Below are 13423 nucleotides of genomic sequence, written 5' to 3'. Positions count from 1 at the left end.
GATGAATCAGAAGCAGCCTGGACTGTCCATGCTGGCGGTACTGGTGTCAATGCTGGAAGCGTAGGATGTTGGAGTCAGCAGACATCCTCGATGTATGTGCAGAACCAAAACATTTTCCATATTGTAACTGTCTGGCCTTCAGTGACCTCTTCTGCAGTTTAGAACAGACTTGGCATGAATCTGTAGCTGAAATGGTCCATTGGCACCGAGTGCACAATTTGAAACTGCTTGGTGGTTTAGATATCGAGAAAAAGACTACTGACACAAGATTGAAGGACTCTATGGTCCAGAGAGGTTGAGTTGAACACAACCTGAAAAATGCTCAAAGCTCCCAGCCTGAAAACAAGCTGAGGAGAGCCTGAAGGCCCAAAATAATGTCAGTCAAAACTAAAAAATTTTTCACCGGAACTATAGAAAAATAATAAAAACAGAGAAAATATGAAAATGGAATGGGAAGGCACAAAAATGTGAAAATATTTTGCACGCTTGGAGAAACTCCAAACAGCTTCTCAGCTCCGTAGAAAACTGAGAACTGATGGTGCCACAAACCAATATCGAGCAGGAAGGCACCGGCACATGTGCGGTAGAAGAGAGCTTCAAAGACTTAAAGTGACAGTACACTTTTTGACCATCTGTACTGAGCTCCATGAATGGCGTCACCCACATGTGAAAATATCCTGCTGCTTGTCCTTGGATAATTTATGTTACTAAGGGCTCCTTTTACGAAGCCGCGTCAGCAGTTTAACGCGCGTAATAGTGTGCACTAAACTGCCAGCCGCGCTAGCCACTACCGCTTCCTCTTGAGCAGGTAGTAGTTTTTCGGCTAGCGCAGGGGTTAGCGCGTGATGAAAAGTCCTGTATGATAAAGCCGCTAATGCAGCTTTGTAAAAGGAGCCCTAAATCTTCCTCATCTGTGTGTAAAACACAAAATGTATTATGCCATATTATATTAAAGCCAGTTTTCACTCTTATTAATGAACACCGCAAAATATGTATTATTTCTAGTTGGAAAAAGGTCTGTATAATGCTAGTCAGGAATCCACAGCTCTAATCATTAAAAAAAGTGAAGTTAAATAGTTAAAGAAAAAACAAACTTCTTAGAATCAATTCCTTCCCATTTCATATACTTGAAGATTTTTATTAATTAAGACTGCTTTGAGTTTGGAAGCAGCATATCACCCTCCTGGTCAAAATTACCGGTAGATGTAATTTTTGCAATTTGAATAAATCTGAGCAATAACTAAGATATAATTCTTAACATCCCAGACAAAGAATATATTAAAATCAATTTTGAAGCAGAAAATTGCTAGGTTGGGGTTTTAGTAATTCAGTTCCAATACTTTAATATATAATATATTCAGCCCAAATATTTAATATCATTTTAATCCATGCATCCTCATTTAATAACAGTACTCACATGTCATTTTTCCCAATGAAACCCATGACAAGAACATGGCTTCTTAGCATGATAGGCTCTGGACAAGGTATTCCTGCTGTATTCAATCTATAAAGTTATAAAAAGGAGAATAATTAAGCCAGAATCTATAGATATCCAACTTCAAACAAATATTTTATTAAAAATAAATCTCAATGGGAATAAAGACACTAACAAACTGTCAGCACTATAATAAAGACAAACCCTCACTCCCAATTACCAATTTTATACTAATTATCCTCAGCTAAAATCAAATCAGGCTTTGATTCTTATAGATGGATCAATACATATATAGTAATGCTAACCCCCCCCCCCCCCCCATCTATAGATATCTTATAAAGAATATAAATTTTATAAATAAACAAAAAGGATTTGGGATCAGAAGTGAATTTGTACTTAAGAAGTTATAATTGTAAGGATAGCTAATTCACAATTTTTGTATTAACTCGTTTGGTCTATGTAAACTTCCTTGCGGTATTGGCAGTATATAAATAAAGGCTGTATTGAATTATATTGTATTGGTATCTGTTACTGGAACTAGTGAACATGAACACCCTGCTGGCAAGGAACACAATATGTGGCAGATGCAGCTGAAGAAAAGTGAATGATTAGGGGCAGGGACAGCGCACGCCTTTGTTCAAGGGTGAAAAAAAGAGAGGGAGTGAGAAAGACTGCAGATAGCAGAGGGGAAGGGGAAGAAAGAGTATCATGTTAGTGATAAGAGGAGGTATGAATGCAGAGACTACCACAAACATTTTGCTTATTTCTGTACACAATTTTAATACTGTATAAGTTATGGCGTATATATAAGTTAGAAAACCTAAATACATTATTCCAAAAAAATAAGACATTTTGAAGATAATTCTGTAAAAAGGGAGCCCAGATTTAGGTCCCAGGAAAGCAACTAATTGAAGCCTATTTTACAAAGAAAAGCAGGTACCTTTATAGAACACAAGTGCAAGTGTCAAAAAAGGTGCCTACATTTAATGGTGCAAACACTTACAACTGCAATAGGTATAAATGTTCACATCTAGATTCCATTCTATATGCGTAATTATGCACCTTGTCCAAACTCTGGCCATGCAAGAGTGCCCGCAATATACAGGAAATAATTAAACACCTCCCCCCCTCTTTTACAAAACTGTAGCACTCACATATTTCCTATTAGCTTCAGAGCTGTCACCACCGCAGCCAGTGCTAATAACTGCACTACAATTTTGTAAACAAAATGGCTTGCTTCATCCAGCATATTTATTTGATGAGCCTTTGAGGTTGACTTCTGATACAGGTTTTTTTGCCAAAACATGGCTATTTTGAGTCACTTCAGTTGCTATTAAATTGACTTTTCTGGACTTTTCATATGCTAATAAACTATATGCCTTTGAATTCTCAGTTGTTGACCCTCGTTTCTTGCCTGTGTTTTGCTGCACCATCTGTGAGTATCTATATCTTCTTGTTTTGCATGGGAGTGCCCACCCACAAAGCTCATGCCATTTTAGCACATAGCTGGAAACTGCTCATTTATATAAAAATTTATATACTGCATACAACTATGTGGTTTACATATTACATATATTATCCTGCGCTCCCTACGATCAGCACACATTTATCACAAACATAACTAGACATAAGAATATAAGAACATAAGAAGTTGCCTCCACTGGGTCAGACCAGAGGTCCATCTCGCCCAGCGGTCCGCTCCCGCGGCGGCCCATCAGGTCTGCGACCTGTGAAGTGGTTTCTGAACACCTCTACAACCTACCTCAAGTTCTATCTGTACCCCTCTATCCCCTTATCCTCCAGGAACCTATCCAAACCCTCCTTGAACCCTTGTACAGAGTTCTGGCCTATCACATCCTCCGGAAGCGCGTTCCATGTGTCCACCACCCTCTGGGTAAAAAAGAACTTCCTAACATTTGTTCTAAACCTGTCCCCTTTCAATTTCTTCGAGTGACCCCTAGTGCTTGTGGCTCCCCACAGTTTGAAGAATCTGTCCTTATTTACTTTCACTATGCCCTTTAGTATTTTGAAGGTTTCTATCATGTCCCCTCTAAGTCTCCTCTTCTCCAGGGAGAACAGCCCCAGCATTTTTAACCTGTCAGCGTATGAAAAATTTTCCATATCTTTTATCAGTTTAGTCGCCCTCCTCTGCACTCCCTCGAGTACCGCCATGTCCTTCTTGTGGTACGGCGCCCAGTACTGAACACAGTACTCCAGGTGCGGGCGCACCATTGTGCGATATAGCGGCATGATGACTTCCTTCGTCCTGGTTGTGATACCCTTTTTGATGATGCCCAGCATTCTGTTTGCTTTCTTTGAGGCTGTCGCACACTGCGCCGATGGTTTCAGTGATGTGTCGACCATCACCCCCAGATCCCTTTCAAGGTTACTCACAAGGTTACTCACCCCTAGCAGTGTTCCCCCCATTTTGTAGCTGAACATCGGGTTCTTTTTCCCTACATGCATGACCTTGCATTTCTGTACATTAAAACTCATTTGCCACTTTTTTGCCCAGTCTTCCAGTCTCGTTAGGTCCCTTTGCAGGTCTTCACAGTCTTCCGTGTTTCTAACCCTGCTGCAGAGTTTGGTGTCATCAGCAAATTTGATAACCTCACATTTTGTCCCCGTCTCCAGATCGTTAATAAATATATTGAACAGTAGAGGTCCCAGCACCGACCCCTGCGGAACTCCGCTCGTGACCCATTGCCAGTCTGAACACATTTTTATCATCCCTCCCATAGCAAAGGACAAAATACCAAGCTAGTATATAAGAACAGTATCAGGTCAAGATTCAACAATTAGAGATGCAAAAGAACATTAAATATTAAGGCCCTGATTCTCCAAAAGTGCGTCCCGAGTTTAGGCAGCTGTAGGCGTCCTACAGCTGTCTAATCAGCCAATCGGGATGCACGTTTTTAAAAAAAAAATGCTCCCCAGGCAGGCCGCCTATATTGAAGGCGAGGCCCGCAAGACACCTAGGCCCTGATTCTGTATAGGACGCCCGGGAGAGGCGTCCTATTCAGAATCGGCCTACACTAGCGGGCCGCGGCCTGTCCGATCGGATGCCGCCCCCCCCCGACACTACCAACCGCCCCCCCCCCCCCGACATTACCGATCTTCCTCCCACGCCGACACTACCGATTACTGGCAGAAGGGTGTCCAATCCCTCCTGCCCGAAGATGCACCCCCCGCCCCCCCCGGCGCTAACAACCCCCAAACCTCCAAACTAACCTGTTCTTCAGGCCAGACGGTTCTTGCCCATCCAGCCTATAGGCCCGCCTGGTCGAAATGAGGCGGGCTCGCCCCTTCCCGGCCCATCCCGCCGAAGCCTAAGGCCTGATTGGCCCAGGCTCTAGAAGCCTGGACCAATCAGGCCTTAGGCATAGCGGGTCCACCCATCCCCACTAAGTCTAAGGTCTGATTGGCCAATCAGGCCTTAGATTAAGTGGGGATGGGCGGACCCGCTATGCCTAAGGCCTGATTGGTCCAGGCTTCTAGAGCCTGGGCCAATCAGGCCTTAGGCTTCGGCGGGATGGGCCGGGAAGGGGCGAGCCCGCCTCATTTCGACCAGGCGGGCCTACAGGCTGGACGGGCAAGAACCGTCTGGCCTGAAGAACAGGTTAGTTTGGAGGTTGTTAGCGCCGGGGGGGGGGTGCGTCTTCGGGCAGGAGGGATTGGACACCCTCCTGCCAGCAATCGGTAGTGTCGGGGGGGGGGGGAGATCGGTAATGTCGGGGGGGGGGGGCGGTTGGTAGTGTCGGAGGGGGCGGTCAGTAGTGTCGGAGGGGGGCATCCGATCGGACAGGCCGCGGCCCGCTATACTTATAGCGGCAGAGAGATCCCTTGCCGCGATAAGTATACCCTGTTTCCCCGATGGTAAGACACTGTCTTATTTTTTTTGGAAGGCCAAAATATGCTCTAGGGCTTATTTTCGGGGGGATGCCTTATTTACATTTTTTTCTAAAAAGGGGGGGCTGTCTTATTTGACGGCTGAAGAATCAGTCGGCCGAAAAATCGTACCGTGTATGGCCAGCTTTATCCATCATACCATATATTGTACCATTTAATGTCCCCAATGTTCTCCATCAGGGAAACACAGTAAAGAGATTATTCTGTAGTGCAGCATCAGAGGGGACTTGACAATGTGAAACCATTGTTTATATACCGTATGCATTTTAAACAGGCTTTATATACAGTAAGTGGTATTGCTCACAGCAAAAGAAACCTGTCTGCGTGTCTCACTTTTGGATGTTCTGGCCGTGAACAAACTCCTGCAGTCTCCGTTAGGGAGGGATGAGGGAAGCTGCCTGTGTTTCCTTGCGCGGAGTCACGTGCGCGCGCTGCAGTCCTGTCACTTCCTCCTCTTCACTTCATGACGAGGCGCGGCACGCAGCCATGGAGGCAAATACGGTAGACGGAGGGACCACATGGAGTCACCCACCGTACCACCCGATTCGGGTAAGCGCAGGTATCGGTGGGTGGCTTATTTGCGGGGGGGTGCCTTATTTTACATTTTTTTCTAAAGAGGGGGGGGCTGCCTTATCATCGGGGAAACAGGGTAGTGGCTGCGTCTACTTACAATGTAGACCAGCATTTTGCTGGCCTACATTTTAAGGTTTCTTCCTCTACTAGGGAGATGCGTAGGGCTACCTAGGTTCGCCTAAGGCCCGCCTAAGGCCCTTAGGTGAGCTTAGGCGTCTTGCGGGTCTCCCTAGGCTCCCGGAGGCGCCTTCAGGCCTGCCTGGGGAGCATTTTTTTTTTTAAAACGTGCATCCCGATTGGCTGATTAGACAGCTGTAGGACGCCTACAGCTGCCTAAAATCGGGACGCACTTTTGGAGAATCAGGGCCTAAGTTCCTATCAGAATATTGCAGAGGGCTATATAACTAGAATATTAACATTTATTCATATTCTTGTTGCCTAAAATTAGTCCGCTCCTTACAGAATTATATCCACTATGTAAAAAGGAAGGGAAAAAAAAAAAAAATCACCCAACTAATATATTGATATCCTGACTGAAACGGCACAAAATATAATTTTAGCAGTACATAATGCAAAACATTTTAAATTAAGATAATCAGCAAAAAGATTTTTAACAAGTTGTTTAGATCAGTGTTATTCAAACATCAGTCTGCGGACCGGATGGCGGTCCGCAGAAAATTTCTGCCAGTCTACACAGGGCCGGTGAGATCGGTGTGCAAAATTCCTACCGGTCTGTGCAGGGCCAGCGAGAGCCTCTGACAGTAGCTTCCTCCCCTCCGCTCCCGTCCCAGCAGCTCTCAGTACTTGCCTGCAGCAGTGATTCACTTTGGCAGGCTTGGGGCTTTTGCTGAGTCATGGCCCACCTCTGATGATGCAACTTCCTCTTTCCTCAGAGGTGGCTTGACCCATCAAAGGACCTAAGGCTGCCTAAGTGAATCGCTGCTGCAGGCAAGTACTGAGAGCTGCTGGGACGAGAGCGGAGGGAAGGGGAGGAAGCCACTGTTGAAGGCTCGGAAGCTACTGGATAAAGGGAGAGCTGCTACTGGATCTGGAGGGAGGGAGAAGGAGAAATGCTGCTGGGAGGTGAGGAGAGAAAGGGAAGGGAAGAGAGTTACTGTTGTATAGGAGGAGAAGGGAAGGGAGAAGGAAAAAAGGAAGGAAACAGCTGGCAGGGAGATTAAAGGAGAGGAAGGGGTCAGGGTGGAATGGAGAGATCAGATTAGGGAAAGGGGAGAGACAGGAATGAGAAAGTAGAGAGAGATTGATGCTGGAAAGGGAGTCAGCAGAGAAATAAGGAGAGAGGGCAAAGATGCTAAATCTGGTGTAGGAGAGATAAAATGAAGAGAGCAGTGAAGCTGGAATGAATCATGTAAAAAGGAGAGAGGAGACGCAGGCTGGATGGAGAGGGGCATAGAAAGAAGGCAGATACTATATGGAAGGGAAAGAGCGCAAACAGTGGATGGAAGGGGCAAATCCTGGATTGAAGAGACAGAGAGGGCAGATGCTGGAAGGAAGAGAGTGAAAAGAAGATGAAAGCAGAACCGACAAAAGGTAGAAAAAAAATTTTATTTTTATTTTGTAATTAGAATATATCAGATTTGAAATATGCATCCTGCTAGAGCTGGTGTTAGACATAACTGGGGACTGCAAAGCCCAGGCTGTGCTTCTTTAGCTTCCAGCTGGCTTAGGGCTCTCTCTGACCAGGGGGCAGTTGCCCTAGTTGTACTTTCCTAACACTATTCCTGTCATGTATGACTGCGGTTCAGTTTTCTTGATAGTAGAGGGGATATATGTGAAGGGGAGAGGAGATAGGGGTTTTGTTGATCCTTGTTCTATATTATTTGTATTTATAAAATGACAATTGTTCAGAATATTGTTTCTTTTTTACTTTAATAAAATATGTTCAATATAAAATCATAACTGCGGCTTGTGCGGATGGGATCAGATGGTTTGTGGGGACCGAGCTTGCAGGGACGGGGTGGAAATGTTTTTTTTAATTTCAGTCTTAGTAGTTTGCCAGTCCACAAAATAATTATTTTATTTCCGCCAGTCCATAGGTTTAAAAAGGTTGAAGAACACTGGTCTAGATTAAATGGGCAGGAAGACACCTAAGGATAAATTAGGCCCTTACCTGATAATTTTCATTTTAGTCCCTCCAGACAGGTACAGAAACGGATGGGTTTACACTCCTCTGCCAGCAGGTGGAGACAGACACTAACTTTTGGCATCAGTACAAATGGGCTGTGCAGTCCTTCTTACAATCAGTCTTTACAAATAGCCAAGCAAAAATCAACTAGGCTGATTCCAGAACATACGATTCCACACTCACTTGGAGAAAATAGAAGCCTAGCCCAACTGGACCAGGGAAACATTGTTGGATACCGATTCTATGCCAGTCTGGCATCACATGATGCATCGGGGTGAGGCCTAAGGCCAACATTCGCGGTGCAACAGGGAAGCAGGAGGAGGCGAAGGAGCAGGAGGATTTTACGGTTCTTCCTACTCCGGAAGACGTCGCTGGAGGCCTAAGTAGCAGGAGGGACTGACCACCCCTCCTGCTTCCAACTGTTAGGGGGGGTGTCGGGTCAGGACGGGTCGGGCCAGGCCCAACCAGGGGTGGGCTGGGCCTGTCATGGTGGTGCAGTGTGCCAGTCGGGGATGCTGCGGTGTGCCAGTCATGGGTGTGCCAGGCCGGGGGGGGGAGTCACGTGCCGGTCAGGGGGTGACTCAGTTAGTGGCAGGAGGGAGTTGGTATCCCCTCCTGTCATATTCGCATGGGCAGGGAGGGCAGCGTCGGGTGGTGGCAGGAGGGAGTGGGCTTCCCTCCTGCTATTTTTGGGTTGCAGGGGGGGATCATTTGTCGGGGGGTGGCCCTCGGCCGTTTTTTGACAGGCCTGCCTCTCTTTTATTATTATTTTTTATGGGGCAGATATTTTGCATGTGTAACACACACAAAATATCTGTGCCATGTAAAAAAATGAATAAAAAAAAGGCAGGCAGGCCTGTCAAAAAAGCCTGCAGACCTGACGGTAACTCAGTTACCGACAGGTCTGCAGCAGTCAGGTTTGCCAATAGTAAAACCCGACTCAAAATAACCAAGCAATTGTTAGTGAATCAATCACTTGGCTATTTGGCATGGGGTTTTATTAATTTCCATGGGCCGATCGGGATCGGATCGCTACAGGCGTTAGTGAATAGTGCAGGAGGGAAATCTGGTCGTAAAGGGTTCGCAAACTGATTGGTGCATGATCGGTTTGCTTAGTAATCTAGCCCTTTATCTACTAAGTCTATTCCCTTCATTATCTTGAATGTTTCGATCATGTCCCCTCTCAGTCTCCTCTTTTCAAGGGAGAAGAGGCCCAGTTTCTCTAATCTCTCACTGTACGACAACTCCTTCAGCCCCTTAACCATTTTAGTCGCTCTTCTCTGGACCCTTTTGAATAGTACTATGTCCTTCTTCATGTACGGCGACCAGTCCTGGAGGCAGTATTCCAGATGGGGGCGTACAATGGCCCGGTACAGCGGCATGATAACCTTCTCCGATCTGTTTGTGATCCCCTTCTTAATCATTCCTAGCATTGTTTCCCCTTTTCACCGTCACCACGCATTGCGTGGACGGCTTCATTGACTTGTCTACCAGTATTCCCAAGTCTCTTTCCTGGAGGGTCTCTCCGAGTACTGCACCAGGCATCCTGTATGCTTGTATAAGATTTTTGTTATTGACATGCATCACCTTACACTTATCCATGTTAAACCTCATTTGCCATGTTACAGCCCATTTCTCGAGCGTGTTTATGTCACGTTGCAGGTCTTCACAATCCTTCTGTGTCTTCACTACTCTGAATAACTTTGTATCGTCTGCAAATTTAATCACCTTGCTCGGTCATTTATAAATATGTTGAAGAGCACAGGTCCAAGCACCGAACCGTGTGGCACTCCACTCGTGACACTTTTCCAGTCCGGGTATTGTCCATTTACCCCCACTCTCTGTTTCCTATCCGCCAACCAGTTTTTAATCCTTGTGAGTATTTCACCCTCGATTCCATGGCTCACAATTTTTCAAAGTAGTCATTCATGCGGGACCTTGTTGAACGCCTTCTGAAAATCCAGATATACAATGTCGATCAGGTCACCTTTGTCTATCTGCCTGTTTACTCCCTCGAAGAAGTGCAGTAAGTTCATCAAGCAAGATCTACCTTTGCTGAAGCTGTGCTGGCTGGTCTTCATCAGACTGTGATCTTCAAGGTGATCAATAATGCGGTCCTTTATAAGCGCCTCTACCATCTTTCCCGGTACCAAGGTCAGACTTGCCGATCTGTAGTTTCCCGGATCTCCCCTCGAACCTTTTTTGAAGATCGGCATAACATTTGACACTTTCCAGTCTTCCAGAATCCTTCTTGATTTGATCAATAGATTGGCTATTAGTTGGAGCAGTTCAGCTATAACCCCTTTAAGTTCCTTGATTACCCTCGGATAGATGCCGTCCAGTCCCGGGATTTATCATTTTTAAGCCTATCGTTTCTTTTTTAAATAAAAGCCATCATGCTGTGTGCATCTCATTTTACTTCTTAACATCTGCAATAAGCTGTTGCTATCACACATCACTGCTATCACACACTCCTGCCTTTCTTTCCTGAGAAGGGTTTCATCCAGTGCCACAATAAACTCAAAAATGTTTAATGTAAAATTAGTAAAATTAATTCAAGTTACCTAATTAGATTCCTCATTTCCTTTTCTGCCCATGTCTTCACCATTTTCCGGGGGTTTCCTTTACAGTATCCATGCCGAAATCTTCCAGGAACAGAAAGAAAATGTGTGTGTTAACACAAGCACAATCACATCCTGCCAAGCACTGACTAGTAGAAACAATACAGAATAGAGTACTGTTGATGAGCTATCCCACTCTAAGCTTTCACAAGAGTTAGGTAGGAACTGGAGACAAGGTTCTCTCTTATCTCCTGCTCAAGTCATTAGGCTTAATTATGCTATTAAAGGATAAAGAAGTAGATGAGCAGAAAATAACCAGCATATCTGCATATAAAGCTATGACGTTCTATGAACCTTTTGGTTAGACATTAGGCTATAAACTGAATGAATCTAAGGTGTAGGATAATTATCATTCCTGAAATGGAGGCAACCCCCTCCCCCTTTTTACTAAACTGTGATAGTGGTTATTAGCACAGGGAGCTGCGCTGAATGCTCCGTGCTGCTCCCAATGCTCATAGGAACTCTATGAGCGTCAGGAGCAACGCAGAGCATTCTGCACTAATAACCGCTATTGCAGTTTAGTAAAAGGGGTGTTAATTATTTAGAGGTAAAAACTGTAGTGCATCTTAAAAATCTGTATAAGATTACTATACCCATCTCTGTTGGAAAAGGTAAGTAAGGACCTTTACAGGTGAAAAAAAAACACCACCATCTCTACTGTCAAGGATAAAATCTTATAAAAAATTATATTCTCCATTTTCTAAAATTCCATTTTGAGATGCTCTCCCCTCCGAATGCTTTTCCTTGAGTTTAATAGATTATTTTAATTATAATTTTGGTGTAATAAATACTGCAGAATAAAGCAGTGTTAATAGCACATGATGGCGGGGAGGAGGAGGATGTCAGAGAAAACTTATTAAAGTACAAAGACAAAAAAAAAATATCACAGAGAGAACCCCCTTGCTAATGACATAAAATCCAGAGTTGGAAAAATTGACAGAGAAATTCTAAAAGATCTACAACCACTACTCCAAGTGGATGAATTAATGAAAGAAATATTCCCAGCTCCACTTAAGCTGGTCTTCCTAATCTGAAACAGAAACTGGTTAAAATCAAACTACTACTACTATTATTATTTCTATAGCGCTACCAGACAAACGCATCACTGCACAGAGTCACAAAGAAGAAGAAAACAGTCCCTGCTCAAAAGAGCTTACAATCTAAACTGTGAAGAAGGTAAAACAGCTTGTGCATATGAGGTGATTTAAAGTGACTTTGGTTCTAAAATATGTAGCTTTGGCATGGGAATGAGAATATGAATAAAAGAGTCAACTAAATTAAATTGATTTGGACTATTCTCCTGTATTTAGTAAGGTTTTAAAGAGTGTGCATGCATAGCTGGATCTATGTTAATATTGACACTAGCACACAAGTTGGAAGCTATATACCAATTAACAAACAAAGTGAAAAAAAAAAAAAAAAAAAGATATCACTCACCTGAACTCTCCACTCACATATTTATCCCGATCTTTAAACATTAGAATAGAGGTTTTATAAATCTTTATGGCTCTGTTCTCTCCACTGGTAGTACTGGCATGATACACATTAGCCTGTGAAAATTTTAAAAAATGTGGCACTCTTAGATAGCTTCCTCATTTCAAAATACATTAGTGACTTCTATTCCGCCTGTACCTTGCAGTTCTAGGCAGATTACACTTGAAGATAACTGGACATTACCAGGAATTTACAAATTAGCGATTGGATACATAGGAGAGGTTTAGAATAAAAGAGGATAGGTATAAAACTGAGGAATACCTTTAGGGGAGTTGCGGTTGAGGGGGAAGGATACAGGTAAGAATCACTGAGGGGGAGTTTCAAGAGGGGAGGAGGTCGACGGGAGAATTGCAAGGAAGGGGGAAGAAGAGAGGGAGGGTGGAGAAGGCTGAATATATTTTTTGAATAGCAAAGTTTTGATTTCTTTTCGAAAAGATTTGAAGTCAATTGTTGCTGTCAGCAGGTTGGAGATGGAGGGGTCCAGTTTTGCTGCCTGCGATGCTAGGAGGCCATCATACATCTTCTTGCGCTGAGTGCCCTTGAGTGGTGGGTAGGAGAAAAGGAGCTGGGGTCTCCTTGGTCTGGGAGAAAGGTTTCTAATTAGGCGGTTGATTAGGTAGGTGGGAGCAATTCCGTTTATTGCTTTGAATAATAGACAATAAAATACCACCCAACACACATTGCGGGCAACAATATTCACCCTAGATCTGCTGGGCGTTCTATTCAAGAGTACTAACTCACTAACCCAGCAACATACTTTACCTGTATCTAGGAAAGCAAAACCTAAAATTTAATGTTCTATTTGATTTACTAACCCTTTCCCTCACAACACAAAGAATGAAAGAAAGGTCTCAGTAAATCAAGCTCAAAGCACTACTCTTTGTTCAAACAGCTAATTTTATTTTTTCTCTACTGAAATGCTTCTCAAATTTCAATACCCACTGATGAAGAAGTTGGCTCATATTAACTGAATATCTGATCGGTTTATTAATACTTCTAGACATCCTACATGATTTACAAAACCAATACAAATTACAGCATCAAAAGTCAAAACTAATAATACCAAACCAAAACACACCATCAATAATAATAAAATCCTAGAGCGCGCATGCGCTCTTGAAAATTCATGAGTCCTGGCGCCGTGAGGTGTGCTTCTGTGGCAGTATTCTAATTCACACCTCACGGCGCTTGCAGGGGCTGGAGGCGCGCGCGGTGGCTGAAGGTGCACGACTGTGGAGCTTTGTC

At 44.0% G+C, this 13423-nt stretch overlaps 1 protein-coding gene across 2 annotated transcripts in view; it reads right to left on the bottom strand.

Annotated features, from left to right (window-relative positions):
• Window positions 1-13423, bottom strand: part of RIOK1 (RIO kinase 1) — a 96621-nt gene that overhangs the window by 32434 nt on the left and 50764 nt on the right. For both annotated transcript variants that reach the window (XM_033934847.1, XM_033934848.1), the window contains 3 exons: window positions 12122-12234; window positions 10628-10708; window positions 1418-1504 (listed from right to left, as the gene is read on the bottom strand). In XM_033934847.1, coding sequence (XP_033790738.1) covers window positions 1418-1504; window positions 10628-10708; window positions 12122-12234 — 281 coding nt within the window. The remainder of the gene's footprint in view (window positions 1-1417; window positions 1505-10627; window positions 10709-12121; window positions 12235-13423) is intronic.

The sequence above is a fragment of the Geotrypetes seraphini genome, chromosome 2 (genome assembly GCF_902459505.1).
Source record: "Geotrypetes seraphini chromosome 2, aGeoSer1.1, whole genome shotgun sequence".
Taxonomy (NCBI): domain Eukaryota; kingdom Metazoa; phylum Chordata; class Amphibia; order Gymnophiona; family Dermophiidae; genus Geotrypetes; species Geotrypetes seraphini.
Note: the sequence above shows the minus strand (reverse complement) of the source record. Positions and strands in the feature narration are given on the sequence as shown.